The sequence below is a fragment of the Zalophus californianus genome, chromosome 2 (genome assembly GCF_009762305.2).
Source record: "Zalophus californianus isolate mZalCal1 chromosome 2, mZalCal1.pri.v2, whole genome shotgun sequence".
Lineage (NCBI taxonomy): Eukaryota > Metazoa > Chordata > Mammalia > Carnivora > Otariidae > Zalophus > Zalophus californianus.
In genome coordinates, this window is record NC_045596.1 from 6240906 (window position 1) to 6260859 (window position 19954).

A 19954-nucleotide genomic window follows, 5' to 3' on the forward strand; every position below is an offset into this window, starting at 1 on the left:
TTTGAGAGAGAGAATGAGAGAGAGAGAGAGAGAGCGCACATGAGAGGGGGGAGGGTCAGAGGGAGAAGTAGTCTCCCTGTTCAGCAGGGAGCCCAATGCAGGACTCGATCCGAGGACTCCAGGATCATGACCTGAGCCGAAGGCAGTCACTTAACCAACTGAGCCACCCAGGCGCCCTTTTTTTCTTAAGATTTTAAGGATTGATTTTTTTATTTATTAGAGAGAGAGAAAGAGACAGAGAAAGCATGAGTTGGGGGGGGAGGGGCAGAGGCAGAGGGAGAAGCACACTCCCTGCTGAGCAGGGTACCTGATGTGGGGCTTGATCCCAGCACCCCAGGATCATGACCTGAGCCGAAGGCAGCTGCTTAACCAACTGAGCCACCCAGGTGCCTCCCCCCTTTTAAAAAAGATTTTATTTATTTATTTTAGAAAGAGAGAGAGAGAGCCTCGAGCAGGGGGAGGAGCAGAGGGAGAGGGTGAGGGAAATAATCTGTAGCAGACTCCAAGCTGAGTCTAACCCGGGGCTCAATCCCAGGACCCTGAGATCATGACCTGAACTGAAACCAAGAGTTGGACGCTCAACTGACTGAGCTGCCCAGGCACCCCTATGGTAGTTCTATTTTTAATTTTTTGATTTCCAAAGTGGTGTCACCAGTTTATATTCCCATGAGCACCATGCAAAGGTTCCATTTTCTCCAGCACCCTGGAGAAGGAGAATAATAAAATTATTAAATTTCCTTACTACTATTAGCTACATTCATTCTTAAGAACAAAAGTTTATTCTTTGAGATTCCCATCCCTAAAGTCATGGTCCTTTCTAAAGCCCATGAGAAAAAAATATTTTTTCAGTGAATTTCTTTTTTTATATCTTTTTTTTTTAAAGATTTTATTTATTTATTCATGAGAGACAGAGAGAGAGGCAGAGGGAGAAGCAGGCTCCCAAGGAGCAGGGAGCCCCATGCGGGACTTGATCCCAGGACCCGGGGATCATGACCTGAGCCGAAGGCAGATGCTCAACCATCTGAGCCACCCAGGCGCCCAGTGAATTTCTTTTTTAAGTCCACTTCCTAATTTGAAAATATATGTTCTTCAGTCCTCTCCTCTTTCAGTGTGAATTCTACCATGGCCTGGCCAATCCTCCAGGGTTTCTGTTAGTCTAACACTATTGATTAGATCTAGATGTGATCTAGTAGTCCTCTCCACATTTTACCCACTGGAAGATAACGTTGTCCAGGAAGGTAAGTGAAGAATGCGTGTATCAATCAGGATAGGCTATTTATGCTGCAGTAACAACAAACCACAAATCTCCATAGACAATAAGAACAAAGGTTGACTTCTCATTGCCAGCACACATCCTTGGTTGGCTGTACTCCGTGTCATCTTTACTCAGGGACCTAGGCTCATGAAACATTGGAACACAATGGCTTGTCGTGGCAGAGGGAAAAGAGAGCACAGTGAACCACACGTTATCTCCTAAATTTGTAACACATGTCACTTTTCATGGGGAAGAGGAATCACCTGGCCAAGATAGTCATCAATATATCCAGGAAGTATAATCCTCTCCTAGGGAGGGGCCATGAATAATGAACAATAAAACACACTTCTACGGAGCCTCTCCAGGCACTATATATTGTGGCAAGTCCATGATCCTGTGGACCCCAAAACTCTGGTCTCCCCATACTACCCTGCAAGAATTCACACTCCATACGGCAAATGCCTGCTTACCATCTTTCCTCACTTAGTGGGGCTATAAAACCAACCTCTCTAGAGGATGTAACAATGACAAAAATCTCAGTGGCTAACAACAGAATTCTATTTCTCATACATAGCATATCTGTCATGGGTTGGGCATTTGGATGTGCAATATACCCTCTTTTTGATGGAGGCTGCATTTAATGACTTCTGAGTCCCCAAGAGATTCTATGATGTGTATGGATGGTGCTGTTATAGGAAGCTACATTCAGGGACTCCAGTATGTCTTGATGTGGGAAACGAAGGCAGAAGAAAAATTATTAAATTTCCTTACTACCTACAGCCCATTGACAAGTCTTTGAAACAGGCAGAGTGACATTTCTCTAGGGACTCAACGGCCTCAACGTTAATACTTTGCTAAGGGCAAAAGTCAATCCTAGCTTGACCGCACCCTCCTCCCGCCCCCCCAGGATCCTGTAAGTCTACTTCAACTTAAAAAATTCCTTTGGAAACTTCCTTTATCTCTAACCCCCCCGCCCAGATACATGTTGGTAATCATCCCCCAAGCATATGGCCCACCAATATACATCTGAACGGTCTCATGACTAAGGTTTTATTAGATGGTAATAAATGACCTTTTCCCAACAATAGCTAGCCCCCTCAAGGTCCTGGAAACCTTGTTTTCAAAATTCCTGAGACTTACGGATATCCCTAACCCCCTCCCAACTTGAAAGTATATAATGGGCCACTCCTCATGACCCCATTGCAACTCTCTCTGCCCACAGGTCCTGTCCCCATGCAATCACCTTTTTGCACCAAAGATGTCTCAAGAATTCTTTCTTGGCTGTCGGCTTCAAACCCTAATAATGTCTTTCCTACATCACATAGCACATCTGTCATGGGTTGGGCATTTGAACGTGCAATATACGCTCTTTCTGATGGAGGCTGCATTTAATGACTTCTATGCGTCCCCAAAAGATTCTATGATGTGTACATCTATCCTGATTGTATGGAGGGTGCTGTTATAGGGAGCTACATTCAGGGACTCCAATATGTCTTACTGGGTTTTTTGTTTTTGTTTTTTTAAAGAGAAAAGTTCCTGGCCTAATGAATGAAACATTATTACTTATGAAACATAGTGTATGTACTACATCAAACTGGACAGTTTGTAGTTCATTCCCATGACATTCTGTTCTTGTGCCCCTCAGCTCTATGGGGTTTCAAATAGGTATTGTTAACCTGAAGTCACTTTGCTCTTTGAAGTTAAAAGAGCAAAAATACCAGAAACAGAAAACCCCAGCGAAATATCATAGCCTGTGGTCTGTGGGCAGCCCAATAGCCTCCTCAAGATCTCTGCGACTTTTCTAGTAATTTTATGCACTTGTAGTCACTTGTGGTTTTAGTGCCTGATGTTTTGAGCTCACTTTGGTGTCATCTCCAAAATCTTCTTTGCTCTTGCAGATGCAGACAGAAAACTTAGACCTTTGTCCCCACCTTTTTACCCCCAAAACCAACTGCCCCCAACACAGGACTCATACAAGGCAGTACTCACTGAAGGTCTGGTACTGTAGCTCAGCCCCCTCCCACTTGAAAACCTTTCCCAAGGAACTACTTTTTCCTTTCCTGGCCTCCCTTTAGGATTCTGGTTTCCCCAGCTTTCCCCTAATTCAATCCCGTTCACTTTATTATGCAGAGAGATTTGATTCTCTTTCCTTCAACTCTGCCCCAGGCCTGCCTTTGCATAGCCAAAGATTCATTAATGTCTCCATAAAAACAAAGGGCCATTTATGCAATACAGAATCACTGGCAGAGATTTGGTAATTTCTTTCTCATTTTCTCTTACTACGTGGGTGTAAGAAAGCTGTGTGGACATTTATTTTCCTCATACAGGAAGGCTCAAGTAGCTACAGTTTAGGTTTTAAATAACATTTTCCCTCCTCCTTTCAGGTACATATGATATCTATTTCTCATAAACTTATTGGAAACAAACTTTTGGTCGCAGAACTCCTTTACACTCTTAAAAATTATTGAGAACCCTAAACAAACTTTGTTTATATGTTTATCTATTTATATTTACATTAGAAATTAAAACCAAAACCTAAAATATTCATTTAAAAACAAAAATAGGGGCGCCTGGGCGGCTCAGTTGGTTGAGCGACTGCCTTCGGCTCAGGTCATGATCTCAGAGTCCTGGGATCAAGCCCGGCATCGGGCTCCCTGCTCGGCCGGAAGCCTGCTTCTCCCTCTCCCACTCCCCCTGCTTGTGTTCCCTCTCTCGCTGTCTCTGTGTCAAATAAATAAATAAAATCTTTAAAAAAAAACCAAAAATAATTCCATTACTTATTAACACAAATGAAATCCTTTTGTGAAAAAAATACATTTCAGAAACAAACTTAGTGCGAATGGCACGGTTTTACATTTTCTGCAGAACTCTTTAAAGTCTGGCTTAATATAAGACAGCTGTTCTGCATCCAGCGTATTTGCAATGTCACAAGTCACACGGCTTCTGGAAAACTCAACTGTGTACAACTTGTGAGAGAATGATAGTGAAAGGCAGGGAGCATCTTGGTGTCACGAAGATGATTTTTATCTTGCTGACCACGCTTTGCCAACCGCTGTTTTACCGCATTCTAGTTGTGCAGCCTCTTTAGAAAGAAAAACAAAGCAACGAGAAGGTGAATTAAAGCTGAGCCTTGAGTCAAAAGGTAGAAAGAACTCATTGGCTAACTTGCGGTTAATTTGAATTACTACGACTTAAGAGGGTATTTAAAAACTGTACATCAAGGATGAACAGAAATCGGGGGCACTCTTCTGCCCTTGTCTTCGTCTGATCAGTTCCGCCTCATCTTTCAAATCTGCCTTCTCTGCGTGATACCTCCTCTATTGTACTCTTCCCCATCATAAATAATAACAAGAATGGTAATAGTGTTCTTATTATCAACGGTAAATTTTATTGGCCACTGCGAGCCAAGCAACGCCAAAACACTTTACACGCGTTACCGCCTTCGATTGTCACAATAACCCTGAGGAAGGTGCTGCCTTAATTTTACAGATCAGGTGGCTGTAGGCTGAAAAATAAAGGTCTTTGGCCTCCGGCTCTGTGCCTCGCACATCTGCTCTACCCTAGCACTTCTTGCACCCAGGTGGTCAACGTCCACGGGCTTCTGTCCTTCAAAAGGTGAGTCCTGGAGGTCAAGGGTCGCCTCTAGTGCACCCCACTCGCCGTGCCTAGGAAGTGGGAGAGCCAAAAGAGGGGAGCCAGCCTGGGCGCCTGGGTGGCTCAGTTGGTTAAGCGACTGCCCTCGGCTCAGGTCATGATCCTGGAGTCCCTGGATCGAGTCCCGCATCGGGCTCCCTGCTCGGCGGGGAGTCTGCTTCTCCCTCTGACCCTCCCCCCTCTCATGTGCTCTCTCTCTCATTCTCTCTCTCAAATAAATATATAAAATCTTAAAAAAAAAAGAGGGGAGCCAGCCTACTGGCTTCTCCACTTTCTTGCTCCCCAGGCCCACACGCCCCAAGCGGGACCTCTAGCCGAGGCCAAGCCCTTCGAGGTTTGCCGGGAGGAGAACGGCGCTGAGGCCGGAACCTTTCTCCTCTCGCCGCTGTCATCCCGCGGAGGTCGGAACCTTTCTTCTCGCCTTGCGTTGGCGGCGGAAGCGTGCGGAACCGGAACGGTCCTCCAGCGGCCGGGCGCACGCCGCGGTCGCAAGCTGCTGACGTGGGCCGGCCGGGAAGTGGACCGGGGGTGTGGGTCGCTATGGCGGTGGATATCACGCTGCTGTTCCGGGCCAGCGTCAAGACCGTGAAGACGCGCAACAAAGCTCTGGGAGTGGCAGTGGGCGGCGGCGTCGATGGCAGCCGCGACGAGCTCTTTCGCCGGAGCCCCCGGCCCAAGGGCGACTTCTCCAGCCGGGCGCGGGAAGTGGTGAGCTGGTTGCTATGGAAACGGCGGGCGGGCGAGGGGGGCGGACCCGCGACATGGACCCCAGACCCCGAACCGGCCCCTGTCCCGTGTTCACTGTGTGAAGGAATAACTTGGAGGATAAAGTGGTCCGAAGTGGGGACAGGGGAGTTGGTACCAGGGAGCCTCCAGCTGTCTTGGGAAAGGAACAGCTTTATTTCGGGGAATGGGAACACATTTGGGGGAAGTCCAGAATTTCTTGTCCGCAGAATTCTTGGGCCGCTTGGCGAGGTATTGAGGTCGCCGTCACTGCAGACTTGAACGTCGGGGAAACTTCCCCACAGGCCTTTGCTTTTCTGTCTCAGCACTGACCACAGTGTATTTGCCTCTTCTGTTTACTTGTTTTGTCTCCCTCCCCCTCCCCCCTTCCCCGGCTCAGTGAGATCAAAGATCCTATTCACCTGACCTCTCCCTTCCGCTTGCCTCCTGCTATATAGGTTCAGGGCCCTTGCTGGGGATCAGTAGGTCTTGAGACTGGTTTAGGGTAATCTTTCACAAACACTGTGTGTTATTGTCTTCTAAACTGCTTTCTGTTCCCTGAACACAGTAGGCTTTCGTTCAGGAGAGCAGGGAACGCTTTCAGGACAGGAACAGTGCAGGTGTCACCTCAGAACCCCAATGCCCGACTCATAGCACTGGCCAGTGAATGTTTTTGAATGAATGAAGGAACAGATGGTTGTCTGTTTTCTCCACTGAACAGGAAACTCTCTAAGTGGGGAGAGAATGTTTACCTTGTTCACTTTTGTATCCTTGGCGGCAAGGGTGGATCTAGTATTTGTGGAGCTTGATTGAAATAAGCTTATACAGTTCTGTCTCTCCTCTTTAAGAAATAAAGATACAAAATCACGGGAAGAGGGTCAGAGCTTTGGAAGGGGCAAGTGAGGGGCCCTGAAACTTAAACTTCATTAATTTCATGGTAAATCTTCTCTTTGGCGCGCAGTCCAATGCCTGGTACTTTGTAGGCTTTCAGATAGTTTTCAGTGAATATCTCTATGCACGAATTAACGTATGGCAATTTGCAGAGGGTATGTGAGGATCAGAAGGGGATTGGACCAGGTGAAGACACTCTGTCCTCAATAAACACCTATTAAACACCTGCCTTCTGTCCAGCACCTTGTTAGAATAACACAATTCAAAAGGAATGGTGGGGGAGACAGTAACAACACGAGTGCCATCCAGCCTCCTAGATAGTGTGTAGGGTACAAAGGTGAATGTGGCCTGTTCTGCCTGAGGGCCAAGAAAGGCCTTTTAGAGGCAGTGATGCCTGGAACAAATCTTCAGAGAGGGTGGAGAAAGGCCTCTCAGGCTAAGAGAAGAGTATGCACAAAGGTGTGGAGATAGGTAACTTATGCTCAATTTATATGTACTCAGTGCTTGTCTACCCATTAAATTGCAAACAAATTAGTAATATTTCAGGGTTTTTTTTGGAGGAACATTATATTGTCTGAACTACTCCCAAATAATGATGAATATACCACTCTGCAGTGTTATTGAATTGTTTTGATAAGCATATGAGTGTGGCTGGAATGTGGGAACTTTACTCTGCTGGTAGACGAATGTTATGTGGTAGAGAGAGCACTAGAGAAGGAGCCAAGAGACCAGGTTGTTGTCTTAACCCTGCAACTATTAGCTGTATGAGGTTATTAAGCAAGTTTTAAGGCCTTAGTTTATTTACCTGTAAATGTTCCCTTTTTCCCCTTCAAACAGCAGAAGACTTTTAAACTGCATTGATCCCATATTTATAGCAGATCAAAGGAGGAGCTTCCCAGGTTGAAATGAGAGGAAAGGAAACTAGGACATTCTCCCTTCACCTCCCCCGAGGTCTGCCCAAGCTCTTGAGGTTCCTCCTGTAGAATTATGGTATGTGAAGGTCACAGTTTTTTGGTTTGGGGAGGTCCCTTTCTAACTCTGAAATCACTTATTTATGAGCACTGTGCTAATTTCGGATCCTATTCCGGAGTAGGGGATATGCAAGTGGTAGAGACAAGAAGCATAGCTGGGATGGCAAGCCTTATGGAGGTTTAGGCCTTAGGCCTTTCCCTGAGTGATAAGAATATGCTTTAGGCTTTTGAATTAATGAGCCTCAGGGGCAGTGACAGGACCCTGGGGTGCTGAATTTCCTGTCACTGGAGGCACTTAATCAGAGGGTTGACTGCTAGTCAGAAATGTTTGAGAAGAACTTTGCACCTTAGTCAGAGGGTTGGATTGCATGCCATTGAAAAGTCAGTTCTGGTATTTGATGATGTGGGTAGGTGCTAAGGCTTGGAGAGTCTGTGAAGTAGGGACATAGGCTGCGTTGTTCAGGACTACTGCCCCTCCTGACATAGGGAAAACATGCATTCTTTTGAGGAATTTTGATTTTTATGTTGTAGTTGCTTTGTGTATTACCTCCTGTTCTTGCAACCATTCCCTCCACACCCTCTCACCCTCAGAAACTGAAGTATAGAGCCGGTGAGGGGTGTCCTGTGCTCTTGCCACAGTCACATGTGTCAGAGGCTGGCTGTTATTTTGTTTGGCCTGGATTCCTTATACATAAAAGTCTGGCCAGTACTAGGAGCACATAGTCTGGTTTGGGGTTAGCTCTTGTCGTCAGACCTAAGGAAATGTAGCAGGTTATAGTAATGCCTTTGGTTGAATGTCTTCCTCGAGGCACTCACTGTCATTTCTAGGATGCACATTACCTGGTTCAATTCTAGTTCTTCTCATTCCTCAGTTTGGACAAAGCATATTCCTGATGTCAATTTTCCATCTCACTGTATTGTTGTAGAGGTTTTATTAAGATTAATAAAACTGTGTTGATTTTTAATTTTTCCCCACAGGCTGGTTTCTTCAGCATCATTCCTTTAAATATTTAACTCTTATGCTCAGTTTTGCTGAATTCATGTATACTCAATGCATGTGTACCCATTAAATTACAAACAGTAACAACGTTTTCTGTCTTGGGGTAAGGAACTTACTGTATCTGAAAAACTCCAGACAATGACGAGTATGCCACTTTGCAGTGGGAACTGGATTAATTAACTCATTTAGATTGTGCGGTAAATGGGGACCTTGGGAGTGGACAAAGCACAGGGACTTGGATATAGAAGATGTGGATTCAGATCTGGGCTCTCTACTTAGAAGTGGGTGACTTGGGCAAGTCCTCTTACTGAGTCTCATTTTCCACTTCTGTTGCGTGGCCGTGATCAGACTTTACTGAACTCCTAAGCTAATTATCAGCATCTTCTGAGACTATGTATCATAGAGAACCACACTTACGGTTACTGTTCCCCTTCGCCCCCTACCTTCACCCCATGTAGGCCATTCAGACATTTTCATCAGTGGCTCTCAGCTATATTCCCCAAACCAGTTAGCTTTCCCGTACTTTCCTTCCTTGCTTGAAAAGAGGAACCAAGGAAGTACACAAAGGAATCCGTGAAAATCCTGTGCGGGTGTGCATCGGTAGTGCGGACCGCAGCATTCCTCTGTGAAGGTGACGCTCTATCAGCAATGACAAATGTAGCTGTTCCTCTCTCTTCCTCCCTGTGACCGTGGAAGCCAGTGCTAGTTTCCTAGTAGATCTTATGGCTCAGAATCCTTTGCAGCATTGTGGCCTAGGCAGCCATTTATTGGGCCTGGCGGTCAAGTTGAAATCTGCTTCACATCTTGCCTGACGTAGAGTAAAAACAGAATCTGTATGCTTAAACAGAACCATGGACTTTTTTTGTTAAGTACTTAAAAGGATCTCGAGTTCATGTTGTTCAGGTTTCTCATTTTGTAGGTAGGAAAACAAACACCCAGGTAAGTGGAAAGACTTGCTCAGAGTCTTAATAGCTGAGTCATAGGACTGAGCCAGAGGTAGAAGCCAGGTCCTATGACCCTAGTTTAATGTTGTTTATTTCCCACACCTCATCCTGTACCTTTTAAACCAGAAAATCTTTGGCTTTTGAATGGCAGTGAGTTCCTTCTTGAGTGAATATGGAATTCATAACTGGATACTGAATGGGTTTAGAGCAGAAGGACCTGAGTTTGAATGCCTTTTACTGTATGAATTTGAATGCCCTGTACTTACTGTATGGACTTGGGCAAATTACTTAACCTGTTTCCTCCCTTCTAAAATAGAGTAAGAGCAGCCTTAAAAGATTGTTATACAGATGAAATGAGAAAATTATACATGTGCCTGCAGGAGTGTGAATTCTTTGGGTTGCAAGTAACAGTAACCTAATATAAACTAACCTGAGCAAAATGGGACTGTCTTGGCTCACGTAACTGGGAAACACGGGATAGAACTTCCTTCTCCAGCTCTTCTCCATAAAACCCAGGAAGGACTCCAGTTGGTTCTGCTTGGATCCTGAGCCCTCATAATGGCCTCAGGGGGGATAAGGTTCTTCCTGTGGCCAAGTCATATGTCCGCCCCAGCAGGTGGCCAAAGGTGGGTTGGATGCTATGATTATCACCTCTCTAGAACCTTGGAGAAGGGAGTGCTCTGTGGAGGAGTAGGCAGTAAGGGTGGGCAGGCAGTACCAACTGAAATGTTCCTAGTGCCTGGCACAATGCCTGACCTGCCTTCCCCTCAGCTGCCTGGTTGTCTTCAGCTCTGTGAGGAAGGGAAAACTAGAATCGTGCAAGTTTGTAGTGACAGGCTTTCAGTGTGGGAGTCTGTGTGGAGGTGCTTCCAGTGTCAGCTCTTTGTTACCTTACTGCTTTATAAAGGTTGCTGAGGCCAGGGAGAGCACCAGGTGGGAAACCAGGACGCTCTGAGCAGCCAGGCTGGGCCCAGGACAGCAGGAGCCAATGAGCAGCCCTGAACAGACCATCAGGAGACCTGTGCTGCAGTGCAAGGTCTGTCACGAAGCGGGCAGGCCACAGAATCTCTCTGGGCCTCAGTTTCCACTTTGGTTACATGGAGCACTTAGACTATGTAACTGCAGTGATTTCTTGTAAAACAAAGATGGTCTGATTCCCTGTCACGTAATAGTGACCCTGGGCTCTGGAAAGTCTATTTTCAGATAAGGCTTGCAGATGAAGTTTTCTTTGTTTATTACACATTGCTTTTGTGAAAGCTGTATGTCTTCTATTTATTTTGAGTTTTCAAGGAACTGATTATCTTGAGCTTCTGGCTAAAATTCAAAGTTCTTATAGTGGCCCAAAGCCAGATGCTTTGGTCCTGCTCCCTGTCTGACCTCATCTCCTGCCACCTTCCCCTTGCTCACTCTGTTCCAGCTGCCCTAACCCCTTTGCTTTTCTCCCATGAACAGATAGGTCCCCACCTTAGGACCTTTGTGTTTGTTGTTACCTCTACATGGGACACTTCTTGCCCAGATTCTGTGTGGTTTGATCTTCAGGTCTCTGCTCGAATGCTGCCGCAGTGAGACCTCCCCTGGCTGCCCTGTGTAAAGTAGCATCCTTTTCGTGTGCCTCACCCTGCTTTATTCTTTTCATTATCTAACGCATCATGTATCCATTTACTTATGTGTATGTATCCACTGGAATTTGTGCTTTGTGAAGACAAAGACTGTGTGTGGTCCACCACTGAATCCATAGGTTCTAGACAGGGCAGGGACCTAGGTAGTCAATATTGCTTGTCACTTTGCTTTCAGTTTTGGATCTAGTTGATCTCTGTGCAAGGCTCCTTCCCATTCTAGAAATGTGTGATCCTAATATTCCTGAATATTACACAGTATACATTTACACTTAATCCAGTATCTGGAGTAAACATTAAATAGTATCTTTTATTATAAAGATTCAGTTCCTACCTCAAGAAGTTCACAGTCTAGTGGAGAAGCAGACATATAAATAGCACAACTTTTGAGTTGACAACTATTTGAGTGACAGCTGTAACCCTCTCAGCATTGATTCCCCCAGGTCCTCCTTGATTCCTTTGAAATCACAGGGTTGACCTTGTGTGCTAGTGTAGGGACCCAGAAGTTGAGCTGGGAGGGACCACCTGGATTATTATCCAGAGTAGCTGGCAAGAGACTTTATTCCAAGGACTGAGTATAAAACTGGGGATTTCAGTCCAGGGAGCATGCTTCTAAGAAGCAGTATCAGGCAGCAGGTGCCAGGGGTCAGTGAGAGGCTGGACACAGGGCCACAGGAATAGATCAGGAAATAATGCAGGTTTAGGATGCAGGCTGCAAACAGAGCATGAGTTTGTTGAATCAGAGAGCTTTTTTCTTTTTTAAAACAGAAACCTTACTGCAAATGAGATAAAGAGCAGCTTTGGCTAAGGCTGGAGGGAGGGGGCTAGGAAGAAAGAGATTCATTAGCCAACCTGTCCCTCTGCCGCCCTTTCCCCTTCTCCTTGAGGAGTCCCTTGGGAATCAAACATAGGACTCAGAGACACAGGTTAAAAACTGTGTTAATGTTCTCCAAGGCCTCTTTTAGCTTCATCATACTGTGTTTTTGTGGATCATATTAACTGTGTACTGTAAGCAGAACTCAGTGCTAGAGACTTTCATGGTATTAATAGCCCTCTGTGTGGGTTGCCCTTCTGAGTTTTTTCCAGAACTTATGAAGACTGCAACTTTTAAAATTCTATTTATTTAGTAATTCATTTACTCCATCATCCTGTAAGTATTGAACACCCAATATGTTTCAGGCATTGTGAGCACACAAAAAGCTATGAGACCTATGCCTTGGAAATACAAATAAAGGATAAATAAATCTCCTTGAGGGGTAGTCAGTGGGAGATCAGCCTGGACTTTGAAGGACAAGAACTGTTCCACCAGACAAAGGAAAGGTGATAAATCACGTTCCTGGCAGAAGGAAGAGTATAAGCAGAGGCACTGATGCACAACAGCAGGGTGATGGGGGGAGCGGAGGCAAGACTGCGGTGGGTGAGCCCTTTTCTGGGCGAGGCTTGGGGGAGGGTCAGAGTGGCAGGAGATAAGGCTTTGTGGGATTGGGTAGAGCAGGTGGGCCAGTTTGGCCCAGGGGCCAAGGCTGACCTGCTGCCTACTTTTTGAAAACGAGATCTTCTTGAAATGTGACCACTTTCATTTGTGTACATATAAGCTGTGGATGCTTTTGTGCTAGAGTGGCAGAGTTGTAGTCTGTAGGGGCCTGCGAATCCTAAAATATTTTCTCTCTGGTCCTATAGAGGGAAAGTTGGCCACCCCTTGGATGAGAGCACCATCAGCAGTGCTACAGAGTTTGGACTTTGTGCTCTGAGCTACACAAGCAGAGGCATGAAAGGATCATATTTGTGATTTAAAATAACCAGCAATATTGAGGGTGGGTTTGGAGTGTAGCAAGACGGACCTAGAAGAGCTAACTAGGAGGCTGTTGCAGGCAGTCAGGAGAAAGCGGTGAACTGGTGGCGGTATGGTTGGACAGGCGTAGATGGATGAAGCAGATGTGCAGGAGGCAGTTATGAGTGGGGTTAGAAAGAGGAAGAAATAGAATAATTCCCAGCTTTCTGGCTGGAAAGTTCTGGTAATAGACTTCACAATAATTTTTTTTTCAAAGTTAGAGTAGAATGCCAGTTACTCATGCCTTCTTCTTTTGGTTCTAAACAGTAGAGAATACATCCAAGGAGCCTGATGGACATTGGAGTTTTATGAGGACAGCAAGTGGTGGGGGCGCTTGGGTGGCTCAGTCAGTTAAACATCCGACTCTTGATTTTTGGCTCAGGTCATGATCTCATGGGTCGTGGGATCAAGCCCCATGTTGGGCTCCGTACTCGGCTTGGAGTCTGCTTGTCCCTCTCCCTCTGCTCCTCCTACCACTCGAGTTTGCTCTCTCTCTCAAATAAATAAATCTTAAAGAAAAAAAAAGATAGCGAGTGGTGGATAAGTCTCCATTGGCAGTGCTTTTCGGTAAACCTGAATTGGAGAGCGTAGCTGGAACCCAGTGGGGTCCTCCCACTTTGTCATATTTCTATGTTGGAGGCCATTGAGTCTACAAAATAGGCACCTGGGACATATGCCCAGCCAATTGCATGGAGATGTGCAGTGGGCCTCACATCCAGCAAAACTCTGGCCTGGGCCTTGTGAGTGAGTCAGGCTCACCAGATTGCAGATGGGGATAGAGACTCACTGGGGCTCTTTTTGATGCCAGGTTCTTGTGCAAAGTTCTGTTCCCCTCAGTTCTGCTTTCTTCATTCTTGAAAGAGACTCGTCTTGGTGGTGGTGATTGTATCACATACTACAGAGGCATGGTGCGCAGGGGTAGTCCGTTGGTTTTCTCCTTCATGCCAAGAAACATCTAGAATGGGTCAAACAGTTCTCTTCTCAGTTTCTAGCTGGCAGGTCACCAGCAGTTCAGTGTATCACCTACTAGGTAGGACAGGGCTGCTGAAATGGGTCCTCCGAGGATGACTTTTTTTTTTTTTAAGATTTTTATTTATTTGACAGAGAGAAAGGGAACAGAAGCAGGGGGAGTAGAAGAGGGTTAGCGCGAAGCAAGGAGCCTGATGCAGGGCTCAATCCCAGGACCCTGGGATCATGACCTGAGCCAAAGGCAGACGCTTATCGACTGATCCCACCCAGTCTCCCCAAGGATGACATTTTTAATGAATTCTTCCTGTTCAGGGTCTGGCTGTCCCTGATTGAGAGCCAGATTTGTCAACATACTGAGGGTAAAACCATCTATCGTAACAGATATCAACCAAACTCACATCAACTTGTATAAAAGTTAGTTCATTTATTTTGAACAGTGTAATTAGTACTCAAGAGGTTACAAATTTTGGAAAATCAGTCATTTTGGGGCTTCTCTTAATAGGTTAGGAGCTCTGATAAGATATGTACCTGATCTCATTTAACTTTTATCTTTTGGGGAGGATAGAAATACAATATTATTAAGTGATTTTACAGTATTGGTATTATGAATAATATTCTAAGAATAGAATTCATACAAACTTGAGGTTTTGAGGTTTCTTGTTACTGGAAATCCATATGGGCTCCCTCTGGTGGGCAGCGCATCAGTGAAGTCTACAGTGGTTAATTACGGCTTGGTGTTTATGACATACTGGGTTTAAAATTGACTTAAAAAGAGGCCCCTTCAGAACCCATCTAAAAGAAAGCGATTAAACCAGAGGGATGAAAGGATGATGTGTTGAATGAACTTTGTGTTGAATAACTTTGGTATGAAAAGCTTGCAGCACAGTTGTAATTTTAAATTCAGTAGTGCTTTTTTCTTCCTGACTTTCAGGTTCTCAAAGTCTGTAACTACTAGAGTTTGCTAGCTCCTCCTTGTCACAATTCCGTGTATGGCTATTTGTCAAAACTCTGTTGCAGCACGTAAGGTATACTTAACCAAGAGAGTGAATCTTTCCATTTCAAACCATTGTACACATTCCTGTTCACTTTTTAGATGGATGATAAGAAAACCCTGGTAAATGAACATTTGCATTTTTACAGTCTAAATAGAACTGACAGACTGCAGCATATCTTGACTCCAGAATTGAGAAAGGAATTAAAAAGCATAGGGTTTGAATTATGAATACTTCTGGACTTTGTCATTAATTAACTATGTGATCTTAGAAAACTCACCTTTTTTTTTTTTTTTTGGTTTGTTTCTCATTTTTTCTTGTTTCTTTGATGAGGGGCTTTGGCTAGATAATCCTTAAGGACCTTTTCAACAGGATGGTTCCAGGATTCAGTACTCTTCTTTTTGAAAGTCCCAGGATATATCTTAAAATGCTTTTTGCAGTGACGACTGCTCAGTGTCTTGTGTCACTTTCGCCTCGAGTTCCTATGTACTCATAATTTTTACCTAGATGAGACAATGAGTTTGTTTTTCAAAGCTGACATTTGGTATGTTTCTTTCTACAAATGCATTTGATTTAATAGTGATTCTCTACTCTTAGAATGGACTATTATCCGCAGGATAGGTTTTTGAAGTTCCCTAATTATTTTAAATCTGACTATAAAAGTAGTAAGTGCTCATTAAACAGAATAAAAAGGAAAATAAAGTTCACAGATAGTACCACTGGCCAGAGATAGCCCCTACTACAGTCTTGGTACATAGCTTCCAGACATTTTTCTTGTTAAAACAAAAAGAATTTTTCTATACTGCTGTTAGGTAGCCCTCTTTTTTTTTTCCTTTTATTGCTTTTTTTTCTTAACAGTATATTGTGAACGTTTTTCTATGTCCATATATATTGTTCTGTGTCACCAATTTATTTGGCTGTGTAGTCATTAAAAATAGTTTCACATAGCGGCGCCTGCCTGGCTCAGTCGGTTAAGTATCTGAGTCTTGGTTTTGGCTCAGGTCCTGATCTCAGTCAGGGTCCTGAGATGGAGCCCCACCTTGGGCTGTGCTGGGTGTGGAGCCTGCTTAGGATTCCCTCTCTCCTTCCCCTCCCCCCTTCTCTCTAAGTAGATAAATAGTTTCACATAACTTATTTACCTGAACCCCTACGGAAAGATCTTTGGGCTGCTTTCAGTTTATCACTATTTTAAACAATAATACATTTTACCAAATTTGTTTCAAGTTTATAATCTCCTAAAATGGTAAAAAATCTATAATTTCACTTGTTTTCTGTTTAATCTTTTCTCAAATATAAAAAAAATTGATGTTCTAATATTGATGAAAGGAAAATTATTCCTATTTTTTTAAGGGTTAAATATATTAGAACTTATTATCAGCGCTGGAAGAGTATAGAAGAGGGGTAGATAATAGTTAGGGGGAGAGTAGTCAGAAAAACTTTTAAGTTGGAGCAGAGCCTTGAAGAGCAAGTGAAATTAAGTAGATGGTGGGTGTGAGGACTTTTTCAGTGACAGGAAACTGGCTGATTGAGCCAGTGGTGCTTCTTTGTGGGCAGTGTGAATTAAATTGGGGGAGGTGCTTTATGGCCTTAGCCCAGAGGCCTCCAGAGCTCTTGTGCAGCATAAATGCACATAAATCAGTGGCCATCCTATAATTAATGACCACTTAAAATTCAATGAAAACATTTACAGTAGTAACAAAAAGCATTTCTAGAAATAACCTCAATGAGAAATGGACATGTCCCATTTGAAGAAAACTTCAGAATTTCGTGGAGGGATACAGGAGACTTGAATAAACAGAAACACGTATTGTGCACTGGAAGGGAAGAAAAAATGTTGTAAAGACATCAGTTATTCCTAAATTAAGTTGTAGGTTTAGTGCAGCTTTCATCAAAATTGCAACAGAATTCTTTTGAGAGAAACCTGCAAGTGGTCCTGAAATTCACCTAGAAAAAAGGATGCGTGAGATTAATTGTTGAAGAGTGGAAGGGTGTGTGTGTTGGGGCGGGGATACTAGTTTTGCCAGATATTAAAACATTTTAAAGACAAAAAGTATATATGTCTATGGATTGATCAGTGAAGCATATAAGGCCAGGTGTGTGTGTGTAACCTTTTCTTGATAAAAGAGGCATTGTAAATCAGTAAGAAAAAGAAGGTTTATTCAAGATGATTTGGGGGTAATTGGTCAGCACTCTGAAAAAATGCTCTGGCTTTTTTTTTTGTTGTTCATATCTTACTGTATACACATTAAAATATATTTTTAGATAAACTAAAGATTTCATTGCCAAAGCAAAACTGAAGAAAATAAAAATGAATGTGAATGTTCTGTCTTACAGAAGTAGGAGGTCTTTGAGTTTAAAAACTAACAGCAGTAGTTTTAATAATAATAGCAGTGATGATTTTGATGATGATTGTGGTGGCAACTGTCACAGTTACTTTACGAAGAGACAGCAGTATTCCCAAGTACAGGGAAATTGTTAGGGAAACATGGCACACTGAAGAGGAAGTCATGGCGTGAGAAAAATTGCTTATATTATCACGTTAGGTTAAAAAAGTTACTACCAAAACCAGATATAATTAAAACTATGTATACGAGGGGCGCCTGGATGACTCCCTTGGTTAAGTGTCCGACTCTGGATTTCGGCTCAGGTGATGATCTCAGGGTCCTGAGATCAAGCCCCGCATCAGGCTCCCCACCAGCAGGGAGTCTCCCTCTCCCTCTGCCCCTCCTAGAATAAATAAATCTTTAAACAAGACAAAATTATGTATACGAAATTGGAAACAACAACAACAACAGCAGCAACTCTAGGCATGGAAATAGAGATCAGAGGGAATACACCACAAGTTAACCGTGGCTGTGTCTGGGAGAGAGGACTCGGGGTGATTTCTTTTTCTGCTTCCATCATCCTGAATTTCTTTAATGAGCACATATTACTTTTGAAATGAAAAGCAAAACAGAAAAAGTGAAACTCCCGCAGATGAGTTTTTCTTTGCTGTGGTAGGAAATAGAGAAGAATTAATATCTTTTGATGAGAGAAGTGTCATGAGTAAGCAGTATCTGATTATATATTAAATGCACAACAGAGGGGGCCCCTATTTAAAGGAAGTCTGCAGTAAAACCTTTTGTAAAGGGAGTAATTTTCCTGTAAGTCAGCTGGATTTTCAATTCCGACTTTCTGAAATCTGAAGCTCTACAAGAAAATCATCCACAAATGTGTGGATGTTTTACCTTTCTGATTGTCATTCCGCAGACTCATCAGCAATAGTAATAGCTACCACTTGTTGAACACCTATTCTTCCTGGCACTGTGCAAAGAGCATTTTCATTTAGTCGACTGTCCTTACGGATGAGGTTCCTTCCCTCATGGAGAAACTGAGGTTCAGAGGGTTCAGTGAGCTGCCCAGGACGATGTGGGGACGGGGACAGTGAGCGTGCCCTGGGTTCCTAGGATGCTGAATGTGCGGCCGTGCACGTGGCGAGCACTGTCCCGGGTCTTGGCGTTCCGCAGGCCAGATCACTGGTGATTTTCCCCCTGGCGTGTTGTCCTGTCATCTGCTCTCCTCGGGAGCATATTTTGGTCCATAAATCCTATATATTTGAAAGTTCCTGACTCGCTTGTAGGGGAAATACAAACCAAAGTTTTGTTTTTTTTTTTTTAATCGACAATTACCCAGTGACCATACGTTTCGTATAGGCAGTGTTGTGGTCTGTTTTTGAGGAAAAGGGGAAAAGATTTATGGTTTCAGTTAGTAAAATCGCTGAGAAGGAAGGAGACCCGATTTTTACATTGTAGATATTTGACAAAGTGTTGATTCTGTTTCTTCGTCTGGGGCACTAGTTTGTTATTTTGTGGATTCACTCAATAGTTGGTCCCGTGGAGAACTGCAGAGCCAAGATGCCTTTTCAGAATTACCCAGGTAAGGCAAGGGGTCAGGCCTTTGAAACCGCTGTGGTGGCCAGCCATTGGATGCGGGCTTCCCCCAGGGATTTGAACCATAACGTTGGGTGAAGCAGCTTTCCTCCGCTGAGGGCAGTTCCTTAGACAGACTTACCTGGGAGCCATCGGCAGGCAGTTCTGGAAGCTGGGGGAATGAGGGCTTCGATCCTGAAGGCATAGTTCTGCCACACTACCTTTTAGGGTTGTTGTGAGGATTGAAGGAGTTACTGTAGGTAAAGCTGTTGGCACTGTAGCTGGTACGTTATAGATTCTCATTCAACGGCAACTGCTTTATTACCAGCTCCTATTGCTTGAGTATCTGCCTATGAGTAAGGAAGGCATTTAGATTGCTATATAGGATAGATGAGAGAGACTTTGATTTGGCCATCAAATGCTTACACTCTAGAAGGGGGCATTCATTCATTCATTCAATAAATATTTATTGAGCATCTAGTGTAGGCTGTGCACTGTTTTTGGTCGTGGGGTGGAGCCAAGTTAAGACAGCATCTCTGCTTTTGTGGAAGTTATATTCTTTTTTTTTCTCTCTCTCTTTTTTTTTAAGATTTATTTATTTATGAGAGAGAGCCTTCATGGGGTGAAGGGCAGAGGGAGAAAGAGAACCCCAAGCAGACGCCACACTGAGTGCGGAGCCCTACATGGGACTCCATCACATGACCCTGAGATCATGACCTGAGCTGAAATCAAGAGTTGGATGCTTAACTGCTTGAGCCACCAGGCGCCCCAGTATTCTAATGGGAAACTTATAGTAAGTAAGTAAATGGATACATAAAATACTTGGGTGATAAGTAAACTAATAAATATAAGACATATTCATAACTATAGACATCTTTAGTAGAGGAACTTCAGGAATTGAGAGGGTAGAGAGATTACTACTTCTGGGTAGGGTTGAGGGGAGACTTCGTGGAAGAGGTGGGCCTCGTAGATTTTCCACATGTGAAAATGAAGAAATAGGGCCGGAACGTGTGACAAAGGCTCCGAGGTGGGAAAGCACAGGACCGTAAAATGTATGGAGAAAAGCTCAGTTTAATGGAGGAGTGTGAGAAATAGGTCATGGCGTGTGCCTTGTATTTTCCTTTGGCCCCTCCAGATCCATTCTCTACCCTTTCCACTCTGGTCTTGCCCCAGGAGCCTGATTTTTATGGAGTGCTTGCC

The 19954-nt window shown here is 44.0% G+C and overlaps 1 protein-coding gene across 1 annotated transcript in view; it reads left to right on the forward strand.

Moving 5' to 3' along the window:
* The first annotated feature begins 5378 nt into the window (after positions 1-5378).
* STX18 (syntaxin 18) overlaps positions 5379-19954 on the forward strand; it is a 117233-nt gene continuing 102657 nt past the window's right edge. The window contains exon 1 of the mRNA XM_027598141.2: positions 5379-5617. Within this exon, the coding sequence (XP_027453942.1) occupies positions 5450-5617 (168 nt within the window). The 5' untranslated portion in view covers positions 5379-5449. The remainder of the gene's footprint in view (positions 5618-19954) is intronic.